This window comes from Gopherus flavomarginatus, chromosome 1 (genome assembly GCF_025201925.1).
Source record: "Gopherus flavomarginatus isolate rGopFla2 chromosome 1, rGopFla2.mat.asm, whole genome shotgun sequence".
Lineage (NCBI taxonomy): Eukaryota > Metazoa > Chordata > Testudines > Testudinidae > Gopherus > Gopherus flavomarginatus.
This window is the reverse complement of record NC_066617.1, coordinates 99,114,179-99,141,431: the sequence shown is the minus strand read 5'-3', so window position 1 is coordinate 99,141,431 and position 27,253 is coordinate 99,114,179. Positions and strand designations below refer to the sequence as shown.

At 45.4% G+C, this 27,253-nt stretch overlaps 2 protein-coding genes across 11 annotated transcripts in view; both read right to left on the bottom strand.

The window, feature by feature from the left end:
* CBX6 (chromobox 6) overlaps positions 1-6,401 on the bottom strand; it is a 69,977-nt gene extending 63,576 nt beyond the window's left edge. For 2 of the 5 annotated variants that reach the window (XM_050917434.1, XM_050917442.1), the window contains exons 1-4: positions 5,179-6,397; positions 5,018-5,061; positions 4,724-4,789; positions 4,529-4,595 (exon numbers count right to left, since the gene is read on the bottom strand). In XM_050917434.1, the coding sequence (XP_050773391.1) occupies positions 4,529-4,595; positions 4,724-4,789; positions 5,018-5,061; positions 5,179-5,247 (246 nt within the window). In that variant the 5' untranslated portion in view covers positions 5,248-6,397. Of the gene's footprint in view, positions 1-4,528; positions 4,596-4,723; positions 4,790-5,017; positions 5,062-5,178 lie in introns of all 5 variants that reach the window. The other 3 variants (XM_050917417.1, XM_050917407.1, XM_050917425.1) reach the window with 3 other exon arrangements.
* An 8,713-nt stretch (positions 6,402-15,114) lies between these two features.
* Positions 15,115-27,217, bottom strand: CBX7 (chromobox 7). Of its 6 annotated transcripts, none has more exons than XM_050917604.1 (7): positions 26,901-27,217; positions 24,499-24,542; positions 20,457-20,522; positions 19,791-19,857; positions 19,008-19,148; positions 17,578-17,920; positions 15,115-15,482 (listed from the first exon to the last, which is right to left on the bottom strand). In XM_050917604.1, the coding sequence occupies exons 1-7, from the start codon at positions 26,967-26,969 to the stop codon at positions 15,328-15,330; spliced, it is 885 nt and encodes a 294-aa protein (XP_050773561.1). In that variant the 5' UTR covers positions 26,970-27,217; the 3' UTR covers positions 15,115-15,327. The 6 variants fall into 6 exon arrangements, with proteins under 6 accessions (XP_050773561.1, XP_050773554.1, XP_050773567.1 ...); XM_050917597.1 differs by having other exon boundaries at positions 15,115-15,485; positions 26,901-27,214; XM_050917610.1 differs by lacking the exon at positions 20,457-20,522 and having other exon boundaries at positions 15,115-15,485; positions 26,901-27,216.
* Between the last annotated feature and the right edge of the window lie 36 nt (positions 27,218-27,253).

The following is a 27,253-nucleotide window of genomic DNA, read 5'->3' as shown; positions in this document are numbered from 1 at the left end:
CAGACTAAATTAGGTCTTGCAAGCAGCAAGAGGGAAACCCCTATTGTGCAGGGCAAGTGCAGTCTATTACTGCACGCTCTCGATTACTACTTCTTCCCCCATTAACACCCTCCAATCTTCACCTTATTATTTAGAGTGACTGAGAAGAGAGATCTCTGCAAGCTGAGCAGGAGGGTCAGGGACATGTCCTCCAATAGCACATGCCTGACCTTAAGGAGTTGCATGTGACCCCTGAATTTCCCAAGCCAACAAAGCTGTGAGGAAAGAAGTATCCCAGGGAGGTGGGAAAGGAAGACAAAAGTTGCATGTGAAGTGTGTGTGGGGGACAGTTAATGTGTCTCTATTACCCTGCAAAAGCTTCCATTTTTCCCCAGACTGAATCTTATTGTTATTTCTTATCTATACATTTCTAAACCCTCAAGGAACCTGCTACAGACAAGGTTCATCACAGATGTCACATTAATATAGGTTGGAAAGGATTGTCCTACATCAGCCACTCCAAATTCCCCTCCCAAAGCAACAACTTATGTTTTCCATAAGTTAGTCTCACCTTACAGGCTATTGCATATCATGATCCCCCTTGCAAATGAACTCGTCCTCTGGGATTGAGCTCTTCATCCATGGGAAAGTTTGACTCAAAAATCCAGGGAATACAACCAAACCTCCTACCCAAAATACTGCAGCTGAAGCCCACACTTTCAGTCCTGCCATCCAGGATGCAAGAGCTTGTTAGTGATATCACAAACACAGGTATGATATCCCTTAGTGATCCAATAGAAAAGCCAAGCATTGGAAGCCTGACTAGTGGGATTTTTAGAAGTGCCCAAACAGATTAGGCACACAACTCAAATCAAAGAGTAATTCCTTTGTAAATCTGGCTCCAAATCAGTATTAAGGTAACTAAATAAATAAGCAAATGGAATTTCAAATCAGGCCACTTATTTAGATGCTGTAATATGGGTTTACAAGCCTAACTTTAAACACCACATTTGAAAATCTTGGTCAGAAACATTATATATGAAACCATTCATTATGAGTGCACGCTAGCCTTTTAAAACCAGTCATGGTTTGGTTCTGTATTTAATCTCCATATCTTCCAGTTCTAATCGGTTGAGTTTGCAAGTCAAAAAGAATATTGTTCTAACTGCCAGCTCTGCAAACTTCCCCGAGGACCCAAGAGTCAAGTTTCTCCCACATGCTTCAGAAGTCCTCATCGGCAAGAGATTCTGCAGTCAAAAGAACTGACAACACGTTTAATGTGTGAGACAGAACAGAACCCTGCTTCTCCTCCTGTAGTGGCATCAGTTCTGCAGGATTAACAGGAGTCAAAACCTTGGCTTTGGCAGACACAAAGATAGAACTTCAGCTAAAAGTGGCTCTTCAGTCCTTTGTATTGATTTTCTAACTGAAATCACATTGCAAAGTTTCCTCAAAAAGTTTGGACAAGTTCAGATGGTACTAAACCAAAAGAGAGTTATTTCTTGCTGTCTAGTCTGGGGTGTTATTTTTAGGGCTGAATCAGACGTCAAAGAAACCAGCAACACCTCATCTCGCCAGATCCCCTCCCCAGAGGGAGACACCAGCAGCTCCTGCCCTACTCAGTGCTCCCCACAGCGAGGCATCAACCTACCAGTGGTGATTTTTTGTTCCACACTTCACCCTCTTCTCCAGTGTGTCAAGCTAGCTATAAGCACAAGTCAGAGGTTTTCAGTAACCGTCAAGTAGATTTCAAGAGTTGGGGAGGAAAAGAATTAAGGCAAGTCAAGACACTAGTGAAGGAATATTGTTAGTGGTGGTGGTGTTTAAGAAATTATAGGAATGCTTACCTCTTGAAGAGTCAATGATTTGTGTCCCCCACCCCCAATATTTTTTTAAAATAGAAAACAATTAACTAGAAATCTAATCAATGTAGTCAGTAAGTTAGATGTAAGGTAGATTCAGAATCTGTACCTGTTTCTGAGATGCCCTGCCAGCTTTTTGTGACTTTACAATCACATTTTGCTATATATAATATTACACACTTAATTTTTTTAATGAAATGTTTCCCTTCCATGTTGCTGTGTCCCATACAGACAGAAGAGGAAACCAACTGACCATTCAAGGAAACTGATTATTTACATTGAGTATTTGACTAAAGCAGCAAAATTTAGAATGTTTCTTTTCAGATTTCAAGTGCTACATGTAATAGTAGGTTAAAAAAATTCAAGCAGAAGTGTTATCTTTAAGTCAGTGGTGTCACCTTAAGCTTTCCTCTGCATTATTGGACTCCCAAATGCAAGAAGATCTAAAGCATAAGCATCAGAGATAAAAACTGACTATAGAGTGAAACTGACTAGTTCAGTTTCACTGAGTGAAGAGTAAAAAGGAAGACCCATTAGTGGGGAAAGCAAACAGATTTTTATCATTTTCAGTTTTTAATTAAGGCAAGACAATGTAGGCAAGGGATACATGTGTGTGTGTGTGGGGAGGAAGGATGTTCCAATCACCACCAGTGCTTCCTAAAAATTTCCAAAGAGCTCCCCAATTTTTACCAGGGCATCCAGAAAACCCCAGGAAGATTCTCCCCACAATTTTAAAACTATTTCTGCAGTTCTCCCATATGCTGCATCTTTCCAAAGCAGATAACAGGGGGCATCCTATTGCAGTGGTTCTCAACTTTCCAGAATACTGTACACATTGTAGGAGTCTGATTTGTCTTGTGTACCCCCAAGTTTCACCTCACTTAAAAACTACTTCCTTACAAAATCAGACATAAAAATACAAGAGTGTCACAGCCACTATTACTGAAAAATTGCTTACATTCTCATTTTTACCACACAATTATAAAATAAATCAATTGGAATATATCCTACTTACATTTCAGTGTATAGTAGCTAGACAATGACTTGTTTATACTGCTCTGTACGAAATTTTAGTTTGTACTGACTTCGCTAGTGCTTTTCATGTAGCACGTTGTAAAACTAGAAAAATATTTAGAGGAGTTGATGTACCCCCTGGAAGACCTCTGAGAACACCCAGGAATACGCATACCCCCGTTTGAGAACCACTGTCCTACTGCACAGAACTTTGAGTGCTGCCACTTAGCGCTTCACTGATGTTTCAACAGAGCTTTGAAGATGTGAAGCCTCTCAACGCCTCTGTCAGGCAGGAGAGCAAAGTATTAACCCCATTTTACAGATGGGGAAAGCAGACAAAAACGTAAAGTCACTTGCCCAAACCCACAGAATGAGTCAATGCCTGAGTGCTGGTCCACACTACGGGGGGGAAATCGATCTTAGATACGCAACTTTAGCTACGTGAATAACGTAGCTGAAGTCGAATATCTAAGATCGGATTACTCACCTGTCCACACCACGCGGGATCGATGTTCGCGGCTCTCCCTGTCGATTCCGGAACTCCGTTGGGGTTGATGGAGTTCCGGAATCGATATAAGCGAGCTCGGGGATCGATATATCACGTCTAGATTAGACGCGATATATCGATCCCCGAGCAATCGATTTTAACCCGCCGATACGGCGGGTAGTCTGGACGTGGCCTGAGACAGGAGTATTAGATATATTACTAAACCACCCATCTCCATAGCATCTGGGTATCAGATTAGACCAGAACTGAGAAATTCCTGACTCCTCACACAAATTTGTCTTAAATATACTGGATGTATTTATTTATGTATCCATTCATTATCATCCAGGACTGATTGTTAGGGAAGCAATAATACAATAAATTTGTCTGCAGGGTGTCAGTCAGAGAGCAGAATATGGCAGAATATAACTCTTACAGGAAAAAACTTAACTTCTGCTACAAAGGTCACCATCACCAGATTTTAAAAGGAGAAAACTGGGGACTCCGCCCTTTTTTCTTTTTTAAGGTCTTCCCTGTGAGACAAAACATGACTATGCATGAAGAAACAAATATGAAAACAACACTGTCATTGGGGACGAAGTAGAGTCTTTAACTATGCTATGAAGAGGTAGAGTTATTCTAAGAATTCCAGAACAAGCAGTAAGCCTCAAAGGACCGCCAATATAGCTAGCACCTGGGGGCATCTAGCATACTGATGTGTGAAGAGGAGGGGAGGCAGCAGCAGGACCCTTGTCATATCTTTAAAAAAGTACTACAAAACCTTTTCATAGCCACTAAGCATGCTGCTACATTGTCACATACAGACCAAAGGGCAGGGGGGGAATGAATGAAATACCACTGTGGTGGGGAGAGAGAGCAGGTAGTTGGGGACAAACATCTGGGAGTGGATGGGGGGTGAGGAGAGAAGAAGACTGACAAAAAGAGAACATCCCCATAAATACGTGCACACACACCTCAGCTTTTATTATCCATTGGTGATAACCCCTCCCTACTCCAAGCAGCATCTCACGCACTTACTTCTAGTCCCCCCCTTTTATTTAGTTGCACCAGATCCCCAGACTAATGGAGGCCCAAGTCATTTGAGAGTTAAGTACCTCCAATGGTTGACAGGCAGTGGGATTTTGGGTACATCTAACAGGGCCTAAGTTATTTAAATAAGAGTTACCTTCAGGAGGAAAGTTTTAGGCTTGGGTCCTCTCTTCTTGGGCCCATACAGCTCACGCTCTCGTTCCCTTTTAGGAGTTAAATTTTAGAAAGTTAAACTTTTTCTTTAAAAACACACACACACACACATTATTATTATGATGTTTGCTAGCTCGGATGTCAAATAAACAAATGTGCTTTCCCTTATTAAACTCACTTCTGCTCAAAGGCTGCAATAAGACGAGAGTCCAGGATGTTCTCTTCAGGTTCCCAAGTGCTGTACCTGCCAAGGCACAACAAAATAACCAAAACAGGAATACCTGCATAAAAGAGGAGAATGGGGAGGGGAAGGGGGGAGAGGAGGCAACCCCAGAGTACAGTTTGCGTGCATGGAAAAGGGATGCATAATATCTCTGAGCAGACTTGGGGAAGAACCCTTTATACACACACACACATACACACGCGCGCGCACACACACACACACACACGGAGAAATACTCAAACAACTCACTTGATGGCCCAGCCTTTCCACTTCACCAGGTACTCGATGCGCCCCTGCAAAACACAGATGAGGAGCGGGGAGGAGAGAGGGAGGGAGGGAGGATTAGCGAAATGGCCATTGCAACAGACCCAAGCAGCGGGGGGCCGGGGCCAGGCTGGGCGGCTGCTCACCTTTCGGATCCGCCGCTTGATGATGGATTCGGCCGCGAACACTCGCTCCCCCACTGCAGACAGCTCCATCTTGCTCAGCAGCAGCACCCACAGCCCATAATAATCCCGCCCGCTTCTCCCTCCTTCCCTCCCCCTTCTCAAGCTGCCGCCGCCGCCGCCGCTACTAGGGCTACACCGGCTCGCGCACGCTCGCGCCCGCTCTCTGGCCGCGCGGCAGCACGTGACCTCCCTCCTCTCTTTCTCCCCTTCCCCCGTGCACCGTTACCAGGGTCTCCCCAGCGGCGGTTGCTAGGAAAAAGGAGGAGGAGGAGGGCGCAGGCGCGCGGGCTCTTAAAGGCACTGTGCGCGCGCGCGGGCTGCGGGGAGCGAGGCGCGAGCTGGGTTGCTGCTTGGGCGGCAAAGCGCAGGGCCGGGGAAGAGGCCCCGGGGGTGCAAAGAGCAGGGCAAAGCACAGGGGCTTGGAGTGTAAACGCGCTTGAGAGGAGGGACAGTTTAGATATACAGACCCCCGTCCTTCTGGTCCTGGTACCGTGACCAGACAGCAAATGTGAAAAATGGGGATGGGGTGGGGGTAATAGGAGCCTATATAAGAAAAAGACCCAAAAATTAGGACATCTTGTCACCCTAGCTCCTGGCTGCTGTGAACTGGTTGCTAATGAGGCTGCCCTCCCACCAAGAGATCCCAGCTCCCAGGGGGGCAGGTGCATGGACAGTCCCTGTCCATCCCATCAGTGCAGTTAGAGGGACCTGCTGGCAGCATATTGGTCAGGAAAGGTCTGTACCCAGCTCCAGATAACAAGACTAGCCCAAGTTGTAAGTAAGGCATCAAAGAACCAAAACACAATTGGGAAGGGATAGAAACGCCCATGTTTCAGGACATAAGCTGCCCTCTGAAGAATGGGGGTTAGGAAGAAAGTTTCCCTGAGATCAGATTATCTTATAACACCCACTGCAGGATTTCTTGCCCTTTCTCCTGAAGCAGCAGCTAGTGCTGGCCACTGCCAGGGGCAGAATGCTGCACTACATGGACCACTGGTCTGACCCAGTCCCTTTCTCATTGTCCTTTTCTCATAGTTAAAGACCATTTCCTACTGCAAACACAGCAGGTGAGACCTAACCATGTTCCCATGAACTAGCCAAGGTTCCAGTTTAATTCTTGAAGCACAATTAGGTCCCATCTGCTCTTTACACTCACTATTCTGTTTGAAATCAATAGAGTGCTCAGAATTAGGGCTTATCTACACCCAGTTGTACCTCTATAACTATACCACTATTGGTAAAGCAGTAACAGCCACTAATGTGGATGTAGTTATAGCTGCTGAGCGTGCTATACTCCTATAGCTTATTCCCATATGGGAAGGCGAATAAGCTTTGCCATATATGTATCTTTATGCGAGTATAATTGCATTCATGCTCAGAGTTGTACCATATAATTTAACACAGATTCACACACTTAAGTGACATAATTATATTGGTACAAAAACTGTAGACCAGTACAGTGGGTGAGTGTGTTTCACCTCAATGTACAAAGAAGCAGAGATAGTCCTAGCCTCAAACAATGCAAATGACCTCTCGAGGTCCTGCATTTTTAGAGACACTCCCCGCCAGCAGCTTCCACTGATTAAGCAGTTTTAAGGCCACTTCAGGCTTTTCTCCAGAAACAGCTAGAGAGGGGGAAGAAAAATCACAGTCTCCTTCTCTATCCCAGCAATCTGGAATTCAGTCAATCCTAAAGTAGTGTGTGCACAGAACATTTGGAAGCAAAGACTATGGATTTACTTTTGGGTGCCCAGCAGGTGCATTCTGTGTTGTACAGAATAACAGCAATATAGGACTGAAAGGGATCTTGAGAGGTCAGCTAAAACTCTCACTTTCCATTTTTAAAATTAATTAAAAAAACCTAACCTGCTTGAGATGATCCATTAAGAGGTGTGGTCAGAGAATGCCCTTACTAAACATGATCCCTTTGCCCTGTTCATCATACACATATGATTTCCATCTCTCCTAAGCCAATAGCACTACTGCACATTCATCCCATATGCCAAGAGGTCAGCAGAAATAGAAAGAATGGAACTGTAGGATTAAGGGGGAAAATGACAACACAGAAACAAGCCATTAGTTAAATGTCAGTTCTCATATTTAATTTTAATAACTTTGCAACATTTACCACATAAATCATCTAAATAAATAGATGCTGTACAGTCTCTTATCCATATCAGTACAAAAATAAAACCACACTTTGCATCAAATTGTAACTAGACTTGTCCTCCCATTTGTATTACAATCTCCATTTACAACAAGCACTCACTCTGAGAAGGCATTATACTTAGGGGTCTTTTGTTTGTTTGTTTATTTGGAATTGATTCGTTCCCTCAGTCCCCTCTACCCAAATACATTCAGTTAGTCTGTACAAAAGCTAGCTCATTCTGTGCAAAAGGAAGCTTTCTTGTGCAAAGACTCAGGTGCTCTATCATGCCAAGAATAAAAATAAAGTAACCTTCCCCAACCCCTTCCTTGGTGGAAAACAAGCATATAAAATAGGCAGTAAAGTCACACAACAGTCTTAGAAGAACCTAGATCAAGCAGTGCAGAAGCATGGGAAAGAAGGTCAGTGCTGAAAAGCTGGGAGGATTGGGGTTTCTCCAAACACAGGTGCCTGTTACTAAGTAAAATGCTCTACATAGCCAGCTAAAATGTTCAATATAGATTTTTTTTTTTAGCCTAAACTTTGTGATTTTTTTAAAGCAAGTTCCTTTGCACCTGTTCTGTTGGATGTGAGGTGAGACAATAACCCACTGGGAGAGTCCAGCCACTGAAAACAGCTGTTGGGTTATCCCTATGCCAAAGAGGTACACATGCCTCCCATCCCCAATAAGCTCCTAAAGTGCAATTTGTCCAGAAAAGGGAACTAAAAAGATGTCTCCAAAACTAGAGATGGAAGAAACCTATTGGATCACATCTCAGCCATCTCTGAAAACTGGGACTACTGAACATGGAAACAGAACCTAATAATTCCCCTATATACAGCAAGTGGTGGGGGAAAACGTGTTCTGAAGGTGGATGTGGAGTTTTAAAGTCTCCTCCCCTCCTTCACTGTACCCTTCTTCACCTGGGATGCCTGAAATGGCAAACCTACCCTACAACCATAGAAGGGATGCCAAGGGCTGGATGGCAGCTGTGGAAAGGAGATAAGGAATAGCCACTGGTCTGAAATGGATACATCTTTCCCTTTCCAAATGGAACTTCTAAAAAGAGGCAATAAGAGTACTCAGCGCTCCTAATGCTTTCCATCTTCAAAGTGCTTCAAACATACTTAGGCCTTGACTTAAGAAAAGCCAAAAAGCAGACTAAGATTTTTAGATTTCAGAGAATTTTTGGTGCTACCTCTACATTTCTGGTTAACACCTGCCCAACCCCCTCCAAAACCCTAATCCCTAAACCCTCCCCCACCACTGGCACTAAAATGAGACAGAACAGATAGATTCTAAAAGGTCAGGTTTCTGACCATCACTCAGTGCCTCCCCCACCCCATGTGTCAATCAGGCACCTTCAGTACCCACACAGTTGTGGGAGGGGAGTGTGCCTCTTCTCTAAAAAGAGGGGCAGGGTAACAAGTGGCCCACAATTAATGAAAGCAGCAAATCCTCTCTCTGAGCCTGAGCTTTCTACCCATCCCATATGGCAAGTACAGTAATTCGGTCTCCCATTCAAATGCCAAGCCACTACCAGCTTCCATTATTGGTCTCAGTCGCTCTGTGCTACTTCTGATCACAGATTTCTGAATGGGCAATGGCTTCTGGATGAAGTGGCCAAATCCCCAGGAAACATTCCTTATCCTAAGGAAGAGTCCTAAATAGATGTTAGAAGAAGATATGAGATTCTGAACGAATGCTATGTCTGCCCTTCCCCACCAGTGACTGTTCTGATGAGGTTGGCAGCCTTCCCCCTGCTTTACAAATGCTAATCTCTGGGGCAGGTCCCACAACCACTTCCACCTACCTAATATCTTAGGTTTCAGCTGAGTGGTTAAATAATTTGGGACAGCCATTCTCCTTTTGTGTGAAGGCTACAGCCCTGGCTTATGGGCATCTGAGCTCAGCAGGGCAGAGGACAACACGAACCTTTTGACAGGAGAGAGAACTGATTTTAGACCACTGTGCTCTAGCCTCTGGCAGATATTGGCTTGAGAACATGTACAATGCAACAATCTGTCACTATCACCTGCATGTGCCAATAGTACATTTTCCTTTCTAATAACTGCTCTGATCTGAACTGTCATTCTCCTGCTTGGCTCCCTCCCCCACAAAGATAAATCTGTGCTTTCCCTCTCCCTGAAAGACCCAGCTACTTAACACAGAAGCAAACAACTCTCTCCACACATGCTCACTTACTCCATACCCATTCAGATCACATAGAGGAGTGCCAGTTAATCCTTCTAAAATGCTGATGCAAGGCAGTGACGTCCTAAGGGGGAGAAGGAAGTGAAGAAATAGGAAAATTGTGCATTTGAATACACTTGGCTACACTGAACAGACATACTCCATTTCCTATATACTTCCCTCCCCATGCACACCCCTGCCCCATACACATCCCCATCTAATATTCTCATCTTTTCACTCAGATGAAAAAAAGTGAACAAATCTGTGGCAAAACCAATAGCTGTGACAGGCCGTTGTGGAGTGCACAGAAGGAATTGGCCAGCTGAATGAAGCCATTAACTACTGTCAGAATTGGGACTTAAAATGGATGGGAGCACAAGTCTCCAACAACAAGAAAGGTTTTCAAGTTCTCACTTTGGCATCTGATTTTATTAATGGGAAGTATCAGCATGATGCAGACCCTGGGCGGGCCTTGGGAGTTAATGAATGCTCCTTGCATTGCAATGCACTCTCTTCCTTACTAACAGGCACTCTACCCAACAGCGTGTCCTGAACAATCTAGCAAGGGCATTATTGACAGTGGTGATACGGTACACAGATCCCGCACAACTCTGGAGTCCAAGGAATGCCAGACCCTACAAGTTAGCGGCCCCCACACTGTCCCAGGAAGCTACACTGCCCTCCTTCCTAGCCTGCAGGAAGAGTACATGGAATAGGAACAGAAGAGAAGGAAAAAAAATCACAATTTTTAGGAAAGAGGTTTGCTTCTTTCCTGCTTCAAAAGCATGAAATTAATGTTCAGCAAAGGGACCCCGCTTTAACCATCAACCCTGGGCTGCTACCCACAGCCATCAGCACTGTATTTCCTCACCCCAATCTTTGCTGTGGTGGTTGCATTAAATATCTCCTATTAGCAGCCTGCCTATTTTTCAGCCTACATGAGGCCACTTTATTCCAGTTAAACCATCAAACACAATACGAAGTGTGGGGCTGGGTAGAGCAGGAAGCAGTACTGGGGCCCAGGGCCTCATGAGGTCAAAACCAAGTTCACACATTCAATCAAACACGCCAGAAGAATCTTTCAGGACAGTTTCACAACACTAACAACAACAACAAAAAACCACCCTGTTCTGCTTTGTTAATCACATGTTCGTTTCTGTCTCAGGCTCTGACTTAGTCAGGGTCACTTCACTGGCAGACTTGGGTTTATTTTGGCAAAAGGAACTGCATTTGGGTGTTCCCACAATATCCTGTCTGCCGCTGAAAACAAGGATCAGACTTGACACATCCAAGGGCCCAAGTCATTACAGGAGAATAAGGGTTGTGCTGGAGACACAGGGCTACTAAGGACAGGACTACACTGTAATAAAAGACCCGGGGCAGCAAGTCTCAGAGCCCAGGTCAACTGACTTGGGCTCACGCTGAAGGGCTAAAAATAGCTGTCTAGATGTTCCTGCTTGGCTGGGCATGGGAACATCTACACTGGTATGTTTAGCCCCTATAGCGGGAGCCCGAGAAGTTGGCCTGGGATCCGAGACTTGGTTCTGGTGAGTTGTTTTTTTGCAGCGTAGACGTACCTTAAGATACCGCTAATCTTTTGTGGTTGGTGCTCTGAGGAATCAATAAAAATACTGGGTCTGGGGATGAAAGGTATTGAGGGGAAAAAAGCAGTCTTCAACAAATGTTTGTACAGTGCCTAGCACAATGGAGTCCCGACGTGACTGGGGCCCCTAAGTGTGGCCACGATACAAACAATACATAAAATAACACTATGAACAGATGCATGAAACAAGCATCACCTACCCAAAGAACTGCCGGCAAGTTTTTACAGTGCAGTTCTGTTCTGAAGACTGACTCTATAAGAAAAGTCCCTTCTTACTCAAGGGACCTGCTTTTTGTGCAATTCTGCTGGCTGAAGTCAGTCTGCATTGCTTCAGCCTTGCAGTTAGCAAAGCTATAGGGGAGTCAGTTGGATTCTATTTCAAACAGAACCATTAAAGTACGTTCCAGCTGGACTCTATTTTGTCTCTTGCATCAACCATAATAGCTAGGGAAGCACCAATCACACAATCTTGAATTTTTATGATAGCAGGCAACAAGGCCTCCGTATGACTTTCAGATTCCAGGCTGAGTCCGCAGTTAAGAATCTTTGCACTTGTAAACTGAGCACATTTGATTTGAAAATCATTGACATTCCACCACCCTGGAGCCCACACCACCATTTCTCCAGTCACTTTTCAGAAGAGAACCACACTTTACAGAGACTAAAAACAATAAAACCATTCTGTTAAGAGAGCAAGACTGATTGTTACAATAGACAAACCTGGCTAAGGATGTGTCAAAAAAAAAAAAAAAGATACGTTTAGTTTCCTACCACAAAACATCCTCTCCCCCCTTGTTCTCTCCACACCACCAAAAAAGCCAACCCACACATCAGCAGGGTTCTGCATCTCAACCGGAAATGGATTAAACCCCCCCAGTGGATTGGGCATAAGGTAGTACGGCTACCACTATATCTCCTTAATCATTTTAGGTCAGAAAAGGATATTAGTCATCAGAAGCAATACAAGTAAACATCTACAAGAGTTAAAAATGAAGCAGTGGGTGAATCCTGTTTGCAAGGGCTCCAGAACTTCCATTTACAGTCAAGTTTGCAAAAACAGTGTTCTTCAAAGAAAATGAATGTCAAGACAGAATTCTTTGGTCTGGAAAATCTCAATGGGTGCATAAAAGGTGACACCAAGGAGAGAGAAAAGCAGAGCGGAAGTCTGGTGAGAGAAGAAGCCTTTTTCTTGCCCTTTACAGGATTTCTGTTGCTTCCCAGATTTTGGCCAGGGCTGGAAACATCCACAGACACCAGAGTTTTTCTTGCAGTATTTCTGGACTAAACTGGGAAAAGTGCATAGAAGGCCATATACCCACATATAAAAAAAATAAAAGTTAAAACCACTCTTCCAGATCCTATAAAGGTTTGCAATGACAAGTTGGGGAGTAAGTTCTTCAAACTCAGGTGCCTAGGATTAACCTTCTAAATCTACAGTCACCTGGATCAAAGTCACCCTGATTTTCAGATATGCTGGGGACTTGCAACTCTCAGGGAAGTCAGTAGGAGATGCAGGTGCTCAGCACCCTTTTTTTGAGGGGAGGGATGGGGAAAGAGGACACTTCTATGTAGGTGACTATATATGCATTTAGAAGTCTAACTAAGCAACCATGTTTGACAAACTTTGTCCCGAGTCTATGTTTATCCCACAGGTTGCACTGTTTCTATTTTTTTAGGATTCAGCACTCCCTCTTCTTCTCTGACACCTACTCCCACCATTAAAAAAAAAAATAAAAAAAATCAACTCAGGTTCTCCCCGCCCCCTACCCTCTCAGAATTCACCACTAATAAAAACTTGGAGCTGGGGCAGTCTCCTGCATCCACCTTGTGTTTATTTTGAGGGACAAAAATATTTGCACTGAGACACCTGAAATATAGGGCGTATCAATCTGTCCTGCAAGTACCATGACCTGGTGGAAGGCAGTCTAGTCCAGACAATGGAGGGTGAATCTTAGTATCCTATGAGCAGCTAGAGCCTATTAGAGGTAAAATGTGCTTTTAAAAAAAGCTTAGAGGCAGTCCAAAACCTTTGTAAAAAGCAAGTGTTTGCAGGATCCAAAGCATCAGTGTTGCAGAACTAAGTTCTGCAGGCCTGAAGCTAAGCCCTCCAGGGGACGAGCTGAAGAGAAACAGCATTTAGGATTTACACTAATACTTAGTTTCAGCTCTGTATGAAAGTAGCTTCAGATAGCACAAAACCAGCAGATGAAGTCATTTTTTTTTTGGAGGGAATTAAAGGAGGGCAGTAAATGAAGAAAGAGTCAAGGCTGCACTGTATTACACTACCCCACAATTCCCCCCAAGGCCCTAGCTTACCCTTCTTGCTTTCCATAGGGAGAAAGAGATTTTTAAGTTTAAAGAAGGATGAGTGAGCGAGCGTGCAAGAACAGATGCTAAACTATCAACTCTGAAGATTCAGCAATTCTTAGAAACCCCAAAATGTCACAGGTAGAATCCAGCACAAATCTCCAGGCGTTTTTAAGTGCAAGACCAGGCAGGCTCTATAGAACTGCAGGTGGCTTTCCTTGGCAAAGCTTTTTAAACCCTCAAAAGGGGAGGGAGGGAAAAATATAAATAGGACACTCAATCCAAGAGTCCTTATCACTTTAGAGGACAAATTGAAAGTTAAAAAAAAATGTTAGAAGTCTAGTAGACTCCTCCCAGCCCTTATGCTATTCACTTTTGGCCTTTACATTTGATCAGAGAGCAAAAAACTACCTAAAAGTGGAAACTGACCAGCTAAAGTCCAGTATCACTGCCTAGTTCTCATGCACTAGGCCTCTGCCATTATCTGTGGATTTCCAGCACTGCCGGGCAATGTTTCAATCCCTCCGTGAGCCCTTCTTCCCAAGAAGAGAGCCACCCTTTTCACTGACTTATTAAAGCATTTTCAGGACAATATTTATATCCAATCTGGGTTTGGTAAATCTTTTAGTACAGGGGTTCTCAGCTTGGGGGGAATCCTCATCCCTCAGTGTGTGTGTGGGGGGGGCGGTTACACACAAACATCTTTCCTTTCCCATATTTCTAGATCAGAGAAGGGTTCTAGTCAGAGAGAAGAGTTCTGGGAAGGTCTCTGGATAGAGAAAAATGAGTACCACTGTGTTAATATATACAGTTATCCTCCTAAAGGGCCTTTATTAAAGGCTCAGAAATCCAAAGTGAGTATGTGTAGCCAATATACCACAGCTAGGAGGTTACAAAGATATGTGTTACAGCAGTGGTTCTCAAACTTTTGTACTGGTGACCCCTTTCACATAGCAAGCCTCTGAGTGCGACCCCCCCAACCCTTTACCAATTAAAAACACTTTTTTATCTATTTAACACCATTATAAATGCTGGAGGTGAAGAGGGGTTTGGAGTGGAGGCTGACAGCATGCGACCCCCCCCATATAATAACCTCGCAACCCCCTGCAGGGTCCCACCCCCCGTTTGAAAACCCCTGTGTTACAAAATCAATGGATCACGCAGAGAGGGAAGACATCCCTCCATTCTTCATGGAATCACACTGCAACCATCAGCCCCATTCATTACTTGCAATGGAGTTTCCTACCTTCCCAGGCAAACAGATTACCTGCAATACTGCCACAGATAAAACATTAGGAAGGGAGGAAGCTTATAACAGACTTGAGCTACCTAAAGTGATCAGGTCCATTACATCTCACAGTAGTAGCTGGGTGGGAGGAGGAAGATAGGGAGGGTGTTGTCCAGAGGAAGCATCTTTACCCAAGGGACAACAACTGCAAATCAGTGAAGCAAGCAATAGGTCCAACCCCTTCCATCTCTGTGTCCTCTCTCACCCTAAATGCAGGTGCCAGAACTAATATAGCAAAGGGACTACATGGAGAAAAAAAAAATTCTCAAGATGCCCTACCAGGGGAGTCTTTGCCAAGGAAAGGGGTATCAGTTTCTCAGACGGCCAAAGCAATAACAGACAAGTATAACAAACAAAAACACATTGCCCGTACATTGCCTTTTGTTTTTGCGTATCTGAAGGGGAAAAGAAAAATCAATGAGACTTCAGTAAAAAAAAACCAAAACAAAAAACAAAAAAAAAAATTCCTCTGTAAACATTTTAAAAAGAAACATTTTGGATTTTTTTTTTAAAGAGTGAAATAATCACCCCACTCCCAAAAGAATCTGACTAGGAACATTAAAAATGGAGATTCAGAACTGCACACTTCGGTCTCGGAAGAAGCCCTCAGCCACTTGTGCTTCTCTGAAGGTCACGGTAATGGAGTTCGCCGTGATGTCTGTCACTGTCACTTCGCTGGGGGACAAGGTGGGGATCCAGGGGAGGCTGCCATCAACTGCATCCACACCTACTGCAGAGGGGGAGGTGGATAAGAGCACGTTAGAAAAAGAATGAGGGGCTAACAGAAGAGGAGCATCCTTGCTGGCTATGTGTGGGTGACATCAACTTGTGCCAAGTCTGCACATGCTCCAAGGCACTGTAGGTGTCTAACTCCCCCCCCACCCCCACAGAAAGTAAGGGGCAGAGGGAAGAGGTGGGAAGATAATAATGGGACAGTGAAGGGTGAGGGGAAGAAGGGGGAGCGGCAAGAACGACAGACAGACACACAATCAGCTGTGCAGGCTGATATTACAACAGCCCCCAACACCACCACCATGCTTACAGGTCCATCAGCATGTTCATTATACATTTCCCACCCTCTTTCCAAACGGGTGGGAAAATATCCCACTTTAGGGGAGAGTATCTGGCAACTGGATCTCAGCCCACTAGGTCTCCTGGTTAGTGCAAGTGTTCACTATAGTGTAAACTCAACCCCCACCCCAATCAAAACTAGTATTTTTCAAGCTCATTCCAGATACGGCATGTTCCCTGGGCCTAAGGGGGCCCTAACAAACTGAGGATTTTCCTCCATTGACCTCCAAATCCAGCCAAGGGAAGGGCTGGATGTGACTCTCTCCAAAGCCCATCAATGCCACTCCTTTGGGGTCCAAAGGGTACAAGAGTCTCCCTCGTTACTCCCTCCTCACCAAGGGGAGGAAGCTAAAAATATCTACTCTCTCCTGGAGCTCCTAACCTCTACCACTCAAAGGGAGGGACCCAAACACCCCCCCCACTTCCACTTCCCCACAGTATAAAAAACTCAAGAAAAGATTGAACAAACCCCGCACCCAAAGAGAGCCACAAAAACATATGGAGAGGGGAGGGAAACATCCCCTCTCTATTACTTTACCTGTACTGCACCCTGTTGTCCCACCTGGGTATGGAATGTGGACCCCTTAACTGGGCATTTCCTGGCTTCTGTCTCAGATATCTGAGGTGTGTCTACTCTCACCTCGGAAAGAGTCCATTCACCCAGACACTAACCGGAATTCCGAACGTGCACACATCGAGGGGAGAATAGAAAAATAGTTTTACATTTCTCTAGCACCTTTCATCCTTCAGATCCCAAACTGCTTTACAGACTGTTCAGCTAGGGGTCACATCACCCACCATCAATATGCAGCACGACAGACATTCTGCATTAGTGGCGCTACAGGGCAGTCGTGGAGGGGGAAGTTGAGTACTTTCTCCAATTGAAACTAGTAGGGAAAGTTTGGATCACCAGAATCTAATTAGCCCCATGGCCCAACCTAATTCTAACTTGGGTAACACCTTGCTCCTACGAAGTGCCATGACATTGATTTTACATCTCATCAGGAAAACCACACCTTCAGAAGCTCAAACTATGCAGGGGTAGTGGTTTGCTACTGACTCTGAAGGATATGACTCCTGAGATGCCCCCCTGCAGCTCCCAGGGTTTGCCTGGAGGTCTGCCATCCACTTATTGCCCTACTTAGCTTGTGACATTTGATGAAGTTCCAGTGACCTTTGCACCCCACCCTCAAAACAGGTGATTTAGCACAATATTAACATAAAGGGATTTTGGGTGGAAGAGAGGGAGGGAAGGGTTCCCATTGATATTTGCACACATGCCTCAAAGTGGCACTGCTAGAGGATTACAAGTATGTGAATTTATCTTTTAAGGTTCCCTTTATCAGGGTGAGGGGAAGAACTATATGCTGGAACATGACAAGACAGTTTCTCACTGCAACAGACAGCCATGTCATCTCTCTGGAAAAGCAGAGGGGAGGAGAAGCAGCACTGGCTTTCACATGGACTCTGATACTATGATGATGGTCACCAATATAAGAACACATAGGTGGCAACACCACAGAAACAGACTGATAGATTAATCGAGTTATTCATCCAGACAACTTGCAAAAGTGTTTGGGGACAACCTTGCCAATTACAGCCTTTGCACACATTGTAAAGAGCTGACCCAAAACCACACTCCCAGGATGCAGTAGGCAAGGAGGAAGAGTGTGTGTGTCCAGTAAACAAAAATCAGAGAGCATCACGCTCATGCCCCTCAATTCACAGTCAAATGGGGTCCCTGGCCTTACCTTCTTTGCTAGCATGCTGCGGCGCATCCCAGTCATTGGGAGTCTGCCTAGTCTCTAGTGCCACTGATTCCTTCAAGAAGAACTCACGCCTGTGGTTACGGCTCTCCAGGCTTGACATGCGTGGAAACTTCTTCCGCGACAGCCGGAGATATTTCTGGTTCTTGCGCTGCTTCCGGAGCGGGAATGGTAGGACACCTCCCCCACTCTTCTCTGATAGCTCTGTCTGTCCTGGCTTGGCCCCTGCCAGATTGCTTCCTCCTCCTCCTCCAAATTGCCGTGATAGAGAGAAACAGAGCTTCTCCTTTCCCTTGTGGGCACTCCTCAGATCCATACCGTAAAGCCTCTGTGAATGGGAATGGAACAGAAAGGCCAGTCATCCCAGAGCAACAGAACTAAAGCATCTGTGTGTTTCAAATGCCCTTGCAGAAACAGAACCATCCTAAGAGGAAGGGGGATAACTGTCTACAGGTGCATAAACGCCTAGGGAGGAGAGAGTTGTGCAGCGAGGTCACTGAGCAGAGGGAAAGCTTGAGATGAATGCATCAAGTCAACCATCCCAACAGCAAGAGCTATTACTGTACAGCAAAGGTTCTCAAACTCTAGGTCGGGACCCTAAAGTGGGTCACGACCCCATTTTAATGGCGTCGCCCAGGCTGGTGTTGGCTTCAGACTTGCTGGGGCACAGGGCCAAGACCCACCGCCCAGGACTAAGGTTACATGCCCCCTGACCAAGGCAGAGGCCCTTGGGCTTCAGCTTTGGCCCCCACACCCAGGGCGACAGGGCTCGGTCTTCGGTACCCCCTCCTAGGGTCATGTAGTAATTTTTCTTGTCAGAAAGGAGTCAAGGTCCAATGAAGTTTGAGAACCGCTGCTGTACAGAATAGTCTCCTGAGACAGCCTGGTCAATCCCCGGGCATTGGTCTAGGAATCAGGAGACTTGAGTTCTAGTCTTGTGTCCGCCACGGATCTTCGAAATGACCATGGAGAAGTCACTTCACCCCCTGTGCCGCCATTTCCCTCCTCATCTTTTGTCTGTCCTCTAAAGTCTCCAGGGAAAGGGTGGTCTCTTGCTGTGTGGAGCCTCTTGGCCCTACCATCATAAAAACTAATACGAGTTGGAAGCGTACTTGCTTGAGATGTTTAAAATTGCAAAAACATCCTGGAGAAGAATACCATGGAGAGGTCTGCAAAAAAGGATAAACTAGCTGAGCCAGTAAGTCTTTCCTCATTCTATCTACCTCCTAGGATCACGTCCATGGCACAACAGTGGGCAGAGACATTATGGTTACTTGTGTAGGTTGCCAGGACTTTGCTTCCATGTGACCAACGGCTCTGAAATTCCACAGGGCCAGGGCCCAGTCTGAATCCAGTGAGCACAAAAACAGGTAGCATCTCTTTTATGGCAGAAAACTAATTGTTTAGGTACTTACATGGCTCTGATTGCCCTGCGGGGCACCTACAGCCATCCCTTCTGCACAGTGGAACCCACTTGCCCTAATATGATGCCTCCACTGCCACAACGACCCTCTACAGGCCAGCTCCATCTGGGCCTGAGCATGGTTTAAGTTTTGCTGAAAATAAACATTAACACGGAGGCACAAGTTTCACCAGAGAGCTGTTTACAAGGCAGAATATCTGAGTACTGCCCAAACCTCCTCCATCCCTCATGCAGGGATAATCTCCAGCAGAGGGATGCTCTCAGTGCCCTCTCAGAGCCTGAAGTAGCAAAGAAAGGGGGTTTGTGCACATTAGAACAAGAGGTGTTTAACATGCTAGCTGACACACTGTAAAATCCTTGTGTACACAGGGCACATTCTAGTTTTAACACGCGCTAGCCAATTGTGTTCGGGTGCTAGCCAGCTTCTGCCACTGCTGCAATGTCCACACTGTTACTTTTAGTGTGCTAGCATGAGCCCTGCCAACACAAGTTTGCGTACTCAGCCTGGGAGTGTACGCACACCCTCAATGGAAACACCTTCGGTTCATCTCAATCCCTTAAGTGGGTTAAAACTGCAGCTTGCCTTGTCTATACTAGGATTTTAAAATGTATTAGCTATTATGTTTAAAACCCACCACCTTTCTTCCTGGTACGGACAAAGTCCAAAGATATACTATTGCAAACAGAAAGTCAGCTCCACCCTGGAAGATCCATAGATGCAGTAACAAAGGGGCTAAGGACGGGAGAGGACATGCCAGGAACAGTGAAAGGTTACCTGCAATAAGAGACGTTTTGGTTTAGGGCCTCTCTTCCTGTATCCTGATGCACGATCTCTCTCTTCCCTGCAAGGAAAGCACATGAGACAAAATGACAAACTGCAATACAGAACAACACAGCACAAGGCCCAGCTAGGGCCTCCACTCTCTGCATCTAGCTAGTTCCCTTAATGCCTTCACCAAAGCCCACTGGCCGGCATCACGAGTAAGAAGGAAACCCCAGAGCTGCTTCTCATGGGAGTAAAACCTTGTTAGAAAGGAAACGGCATAGTTCAGTTGATCTAGGTTGGGATATGGTGCCTCTAAGTCACCTGTTTATATCCAGCCCAGGTGGCAGTGACTGGAAGTTATTCACAATAGCTCTCCAGCAGCATTTGGGCAATGAGAGGACAAGCGTCCTTCTCACAAAACCACCATGACTGGCACTGACTTCTTTCCTGCCAGTCTCAGCAGAGTCCCAGGGCTGAATGGGCCATGGAGAATGAACCAGACATTCCCAGAGGTGGCCACCCTTAATGGCAATTGAGGCGTATTGGCAGGACAGCAGAGATGCTTATGACATTGCTGCCCATGCTATTCCCCTTCTATGCATACAGGACCTTTTTATTTTAAGTTTTCCTTTGGTGGGGGGGAGAAGAGGGGGAAACGACACTGAGCCCTCTTACTTCTCTTCATAAGCCACTACCAGGCGAGGATCCAGGATGTGATCCTCCGGCTCCCATGTGCTGTATCTGAAGAAATAAAAATGAATATATTTTTAAAAGACTTCAATGAAACATCTCTGCAAGGGTTGCTATTGGAATTGCTGAGGCCCTGGAACCTGCCTCCCATACATAGATCACTACTCAGTGGGAGGTCAGGGACCAGCCATAGCACTTTTAGAGCTCTGGGAACTTCCCATCACCTCTTTTCACCTGTACATACACCCCCCCAGCCCCCGAATCAGTCTAAACCCTACATCATCCACTCTTTGTAAGGGAACAGAGAGGGCTTTCCACCACAGGTCCCCTCAAAACCTTTCTTAAAGTCAGCAGGAGCATCATAAACTACTCCCACCACTGAAGGCTGAGCAAATCTGCTCTGCAGTGCTGCTCCCAACATGGGGAGCAAATCCAGCTCTGCCCCACAGCAGAGCACTAACCACTATGGCAGTGGGCCTGGCTGGGTGGGATTTTCAAGAAAACAGGACACTCGAGATTAATAGATTCCTAAGCAGAAATATGTTTCTTCACCTGTGTTAACAACATATCTTGAATTATTGAAGCTGAAAGGATTAAAAACAGCTGAATGGATTTTTCAGCACAGATGGTGTTTAATTAAAAAAAAAAAAAAAGACACCTAGATTTGGGGCATAAAGTAAGTTGACTGTGAGCCTTCAGACCCTTTTGCTATTTCTTATCCTCCTAACTCCTCCTATATCGGTGACAAGATGCTGATGGACTAGGTTTTATACACCAGGTCTAGGTTTGGATAAGAAAAAAAAGGGATGCATGCATATTGTTTTCAGCAGCACAGAAGCTATCTAATGTAAGCCAGGTGTTGGAGGGGTGGGGGAGGACTAGAAATAATACTTCTGAACTTGGCACCCAGAAAACAGAAGCTAACCTTGCAGAGCAGAAAGGTCATCAGCCCATCTTCCTCCCTGACTCTTATGCAGCTGAGACAGGAACCAGGGGTTAGGTGAGGTATGTGTGCTATCAGTGAAACATTCTGACTATGGGGAAGTCTTTAAAAACTGCTTTCTGAGAAGAGCTAGAACATGGAAGAGCTAAATGCAAATCAATTCTGGAAGGGTTACTACTCACAAAGGTCATGTTTGACAGGGCCTGGGATGTGTTATTCATCTGGAATGCGTTATTCATCTGGAATGCCTATCCCAGCAGGGAGGAGAATATAGCTCTAGAATAAAATGTTCCAGAGTGATTTATTTTCTGGACTAAAAAGGTCTATGACCCATGCAGTGGAGCACACACTCATACATTCCTGAATGGGGGAGAAAGAAGTTGTACCAAAAACCACATGCAGGGCAGAGGTGTTTGTATAAACATCTCTGCAGCAGAGCAGCAAGCCAAATTATTACAGAACAGTCTGGTTTTTGGATAAAGAAGTGTACATTGTGCGTGTGGTTCTGGAACATTCACTCCTGATGTGGAAGAGAGCATCAAGATAGGGTTTCTAGAATCATCCTCAGGAATCTCCCCTAATATAGATTCCTCAACAAGGGAGAAGGACAGGTATGAAACCCAGAAATTCCAAGATGCATTTTATTCTAGAAGGTTATGGACAGAGCACAGGGTTAAGAACAGACAGGCCTTCACCATTCCCTGTCAACTGACCCTTCCTGCCCTTCTCACTCCACCCTCACCAGTTCTTCCCCATCTTTTCACCCAAGCCTCCTGCAGCAGTCTCAGTATCTGCAGGCTGCCGAAGTCAAGATGTTATTTGTGCAGAGGAAGGTTTCTTTTTCTCCCTTCCAGAGATTTTGGCATTCGTTTTTTTACAGAAGAGGGAGGGGAAAATCAGGCAGTGGATTCCTTTTCTGGTGGCAGAGGAGGAGGGGGATTTGTTACAAAAAACCTGATGGGTGTTTCCTTTCCTCTGCAGCTCAGCTCCCTGCTCACTGCAGTGGCAAAACACTGCATATATTAAAAAAAAACAAAACAAAACAAAACAAAAAAAACAACGGTGCGATTTGCACCACACACACATACACAGTCCAGGCTGCAGCAGCAGAACTGCAGAGAGCACACACTCTGGAAAACAGATCACATGATCTTCCTTCCCTCCTCCCCCTACCTCAAACACAAGTTGTAAACAAGCTTGTGGCTGAGTCAGATCTGTAACCCTTCCAGTCCCTGCCTGCAGCAGCACAACCCAGAGATTTGATAGGTGTGGCAAATTAATGAGGGAAATTTGAGAAGCGTATGTGGAATGCACAGGAAAGAACCAAATGCACTACTTGTATCTGACCCTTTTCCCCTTTCCATCAACATTACAGTGGGAGTAAATGAATAACAGGTAAGGAGATCAGAAACAGCAAAACAAACAAACAAACACAAACACAAACACACACACACACACACACACACACAGAGGAAGAGAAAACCAAGATGAGTATAGGGAGAAGGGATGTGCTGGAAGGCTAGGATGTAAACACCTAAGTATGCTGCACACCTCTGCACCTGCAGAGCATTTAGAGATCAAAGACAGAGATTGGTAAAAGGAAGGAAGAGCATTAACAACTGAAGCATTTAGGTTTCAAGCAATGCTAGCCCTGGAAAGAACAGGTTTCAAAAATGAGATACCGATCAACAGGGTTTGATATTTTTATGTTTTGAGGTGTCATGGCAGCAAAAAAAGGAATCCTCTCCCCTCTGAGCCAGGAGGCTGTGAGGGTTCAAATGCCCATGCTAGGATTTTGTTTTGCTGTGGATCTCAAGGTCTGGGGGAAAAGAAAGGAAGGAAGAAAGAAGGCGGCAAAAGGAGGCAAGTGCTGCACTGTCCTTCAGAAGAGATATTAGACCAAACTCAGTCCACCATTCCTGCTGGCTAATAATCAAGCAGAAGTGAAATAGGCACCACTGCAGTGACTGCACTCGTGGAAAGTAATGGGACAAACACCAATGTTCTGTGCTCCTAGCAGTGCAGACATGCTCCAAACCTGAATACACAAAGCTGAAGTTAACTCTAAAGTCAGCAGGCCCACAGAAAATGCCCTTGGTCCTAAACTGTACTATACATATTGGTACTCAAGTGCACAGTGTTAAATTGATCACAGAATTTATAGCCAGGAAGAAAATGTTTCCCTTCCCACACCAACCAGACAGACAGGGACTGTATACACTTGTGTGTGTGCACACACACCTGGGAGGTGGGGGTGCGAGACATTTGGAGATGTTTCAACTTCTTTTTAGAAGAGTGAAGACAGATGTCCATATGGACTGAGGAGGAACTAGTCCGTTTAAGCAGGCAGTTCTTATAGTAATAATTGTACATAATCCCTTTCATCTCACAGCATTTTACAGATTGTTCCCTGCTGCAAAAGTCACTCCCAATTGAAATGCAGCCACTTCTGGGGAAGACTAAAATAACCACTAAAATAATTTAGGACAGGAACAGAAATATACCCTAACCAATGGAAAATAGTGGGAATCCTCAAAAGGCAACACAGATTCCCTGTGTTGGACTGAGACCAGTAAATCTGAGTCAGTGCCTCTTCTCTTGTGAAGGGAAATCTTTAATGATAAGAGGTAATGCTCACAATTTGTGTCTTATCCAAAACAAAGCACTTCTAGAGGCAACCCACCCTCTAATAATATGCTGGGGAGTCTTCTCAGTACTGACCTGGAAGGAAGAACACCTCCTACTGAATTTAACACTTATAACCCTATCACCTCGGTTTCCCTTGGAGTTTTTCTATGTAAGATGGATGGATTGGAAGTAGTCAGCAAGTGGACAGTTTCAGAGGGGAGAGGACAATGGAAAGAAAAGAGAGAGATTACTGAAGGATATGGGCCCATGCTTCAGCCTCATCAGTCATTAAGTCAGTCAGGAATATGGGTACATAGAGCGTGTTTGGGGCTGGCTGGCTTTTTTGGAGCAAGGCACAAGAGTACATATGTTAATAACATGGAGAGCAGAAATACAGCCAAAGCCATTACTGGCAAGCAGTGGGGGGTAGGGTGGAGAGAGGGGAAAGATACTTACTTTGGGGGCCATCCTTTCCACTTCACCAGATATTCTACTTTACCCTAGAGAGAGGAGGGGGAAAAAAAAAAGTTAAGCCCTGCAACCCAATATGGGTACTACAGGAAGAGGAGAAACTGTGACAAGTTAATACCCTTTGGTCTGCACTGGCAACAGCGCACGCTGAAGAGCTTGTTCCCCACCACTACCTTTAAAAAAATAATTAAGCCTTTTCTTCATTAAACTGAATAATCCATAGGTTTCTCAAACAAATGCGTGCGTAGTCCTAGTACTCTCAAATGACCCTACTATCAACCAGGGAGCACAGCTCTGCAGGTGCTTCAAAAGTGACTAGTACCAGAAGGCGGAGCCCCAGCAACCCTCCAACAAGCAGCCCACATGTGCACAGCTCCACAACTCATGAGCAACCCTACAACAAGTCCGCATGCATAAATATGAGAGGAAGACTCATGCCAGGAATGGAACAAGTGTCTGAGGGGCAAGTTATAAGAAGCCAGAAGAAATACAAAATTTTAGAAGCTATGAAATGCCTCTCGGGCATGTCCCCTTCCAGTTGCTACATGCTTTGCACAAACACTGTCTCCTCCATCCAAGCCACTCAACCTTCTGACCTGGACAAACAGCAATTCAAAGCTGAATTTAAAGGTATCCACTTACTTGTTCACTATATAGGGGGGAGAAGGAAGAAATGGGAGAGTATGGAAATCAATTCAAGAGCCCTGAGCAGCATGTGTACAACTGATATGATCTTTGAGAAATAATAACTAACAGCATGATTTTGCCCTTATAACTTTTCTTGAAGTGTGGTGTGTACACACATACTTATGGAGGCAGGGCATGGAAAATGTACAAATTAAGATACACTTAACATACACAATGGGTTGTAGGGGGAAGGGAGATCATGCAGTTGGTTTCATTTTCTTGAAGGTGAGGTGTTTAGCTTTCAAAAATGTGAAAAAATACTGCCTTATAAGGTGTCTTCCATTGAAGGCTCTCAAGACATTTCAGAGATGTTTATGGTTAATCCTCATAATAGCCCATGAGGTGGTTAATACCCTCTCCATCCCCATTTTACAGCTGTGTAAAGTGAGTTACTAAATTCAAGACCAACATTTTCAGGCATGTCCATTGATTTTGGGTGCCCGATTTGACACATCTTGGCATGAATTTCAGAAGTGCTGAGCACCAATAATTCCAATTCAAGTCAATGGGACCTCAGCACCCCTGAAAAAAGTCAGAGCCCCACAGCATCCAAAAACAGTACACAAAATTAGTACAATTAAAAAAAATGGGACCAAAATAACTTGCCCAAGGTTACCAAAAGAGGCAGTCAGAAGTAGAAACCCAGCTCCTTCAATTCCCGCTTCTATCATTTAAGCACACTGCCATGCTTTCTTATACAATGATCTCGCCCAGAGTCCCACATCAACATTTCAACATTCATTGCACTATGCCTTATTCAATCACCTCATCATCTACAGAAGTGCCCGTTCAAACCACAGGTACAGCTCAGCACCCAAGGATCAAGATGGTGCAAAAATGACTTGTCTAAGGTAGCAGAGGTGATAGGATAAACATGCAGGCATCTCTCCCATTTCCATCAGTGCCTCTCTCCCCACACCCACATTTTTCCAAAAAGAAATGAACCCTTACTACAAATTAAGAAATTTAATCCTCAAGGAATTGAAGATATATGCCACACTTAAGAAGACTTGCATCCACAGGCATGAAGGATCAGGAAGGGGAGGTCAGCAAATTTGGCAAGGTGGCCTATTCTTGAACAGGCCACTACTCATTTAAGGGGAGGTAGTAAAAGGAAAAGATGACCTAGTTGTAGGAGGTGGAAAAGAGGAAGAAGAAAAGGCAGGGATCCTCTTTCCCCTACAAGCCTTGCAGCTAGCTCTTCTTTCTCTCCATTCCTGCAGGGAACAGCATGCAGAGATGCATGTATGGAAATGGTACCTGTCCTCTCTTGGGACAGTAGGTGATAGTGATGGTGATAGGTAGGAGCAGTAGGTGATAGTGATGGTGACCGACACCATACTGCTCTACTTGTAACATGGTGACAGAAAAACATACCCATGACCTGCAGCACTGGGGCTTGACGATGATCCCCCTCACGCCCCCTGCGCGCATCATGGTGCTAGTCCCCATCACCACGCCCCCCCTCCTGCATGCAGCATAGGTTGGGGGACATACTAATGCCCCCATACCCGATGCCTGCAGTATGGGACGGGAGGTAGATACCCGTGTCCGTCACACCCACTACAGCACAGAATATGTAAAAGATGGCACGACAGGGGAGCAGGGCCTCCTGTGCCCCTTCCCTGCAGCGCGGTGCTCTGGAACCCCCCCCCCCGCGCATGGGAGGGCAAGGTGGGAAATAGATGCTGGTGCCTCACCTTCCGTATGCGCTTCTTCCTGATACTCTCCACCGCAAACACCTGCTCCCCGATAGCAGAGAGCTCCATGCAGAGGGAAGGAGGAGACGGCTGCTCCCCGTACCGTTGCGGGGGGACCGGCTGCAAGAAGGTGGCGGGTGCGGTGGTGGCTCCTACTGCTGCTGCTGCCGCTGGTCCTTGTCTTACTCACGCTCACACACCCCCTCGCGCTCATTCACGCCACCGACAACGTTCCATTTTAGAATCTGCGCAACATTTTCCCAGGCGCGCGCGAGCCACCCTCCCCCCTTTCCCGGGCGCGCGGGCGCGCGCCTGGCCGGGTCCCTCCTCCCGCCAAGCGGATCGTGAGCGTG

What these genes read in the sequence shown, in the direction of transcription:
- CBX7 (XM_050917597.1), bottom strand. Translation starts at nt 26,969, where the DNA reads ATGGAGCTCTCTGCTATCGGGGAGCAGGTGTTTGCGGTGGAGAGTATC. An exon ending in TGGAAAGGATGGCCCCCAAA is followed by an intron (nt 20,523 to 24,498) that starts GTAAGTATCTTT and finishes TTATTTCTTCAG; the next exon opens with ATACAGCACATGGGAGCCGG. An exon ending in CGCAGGGCAATCAGAGCCAT is followed by an intron (nt 17,921 to 19,007) that starts GTAAGTACCTAA and finishes TCCCATTCACAG; the next exon opens with AGGCTTTACGGTATGGATCT.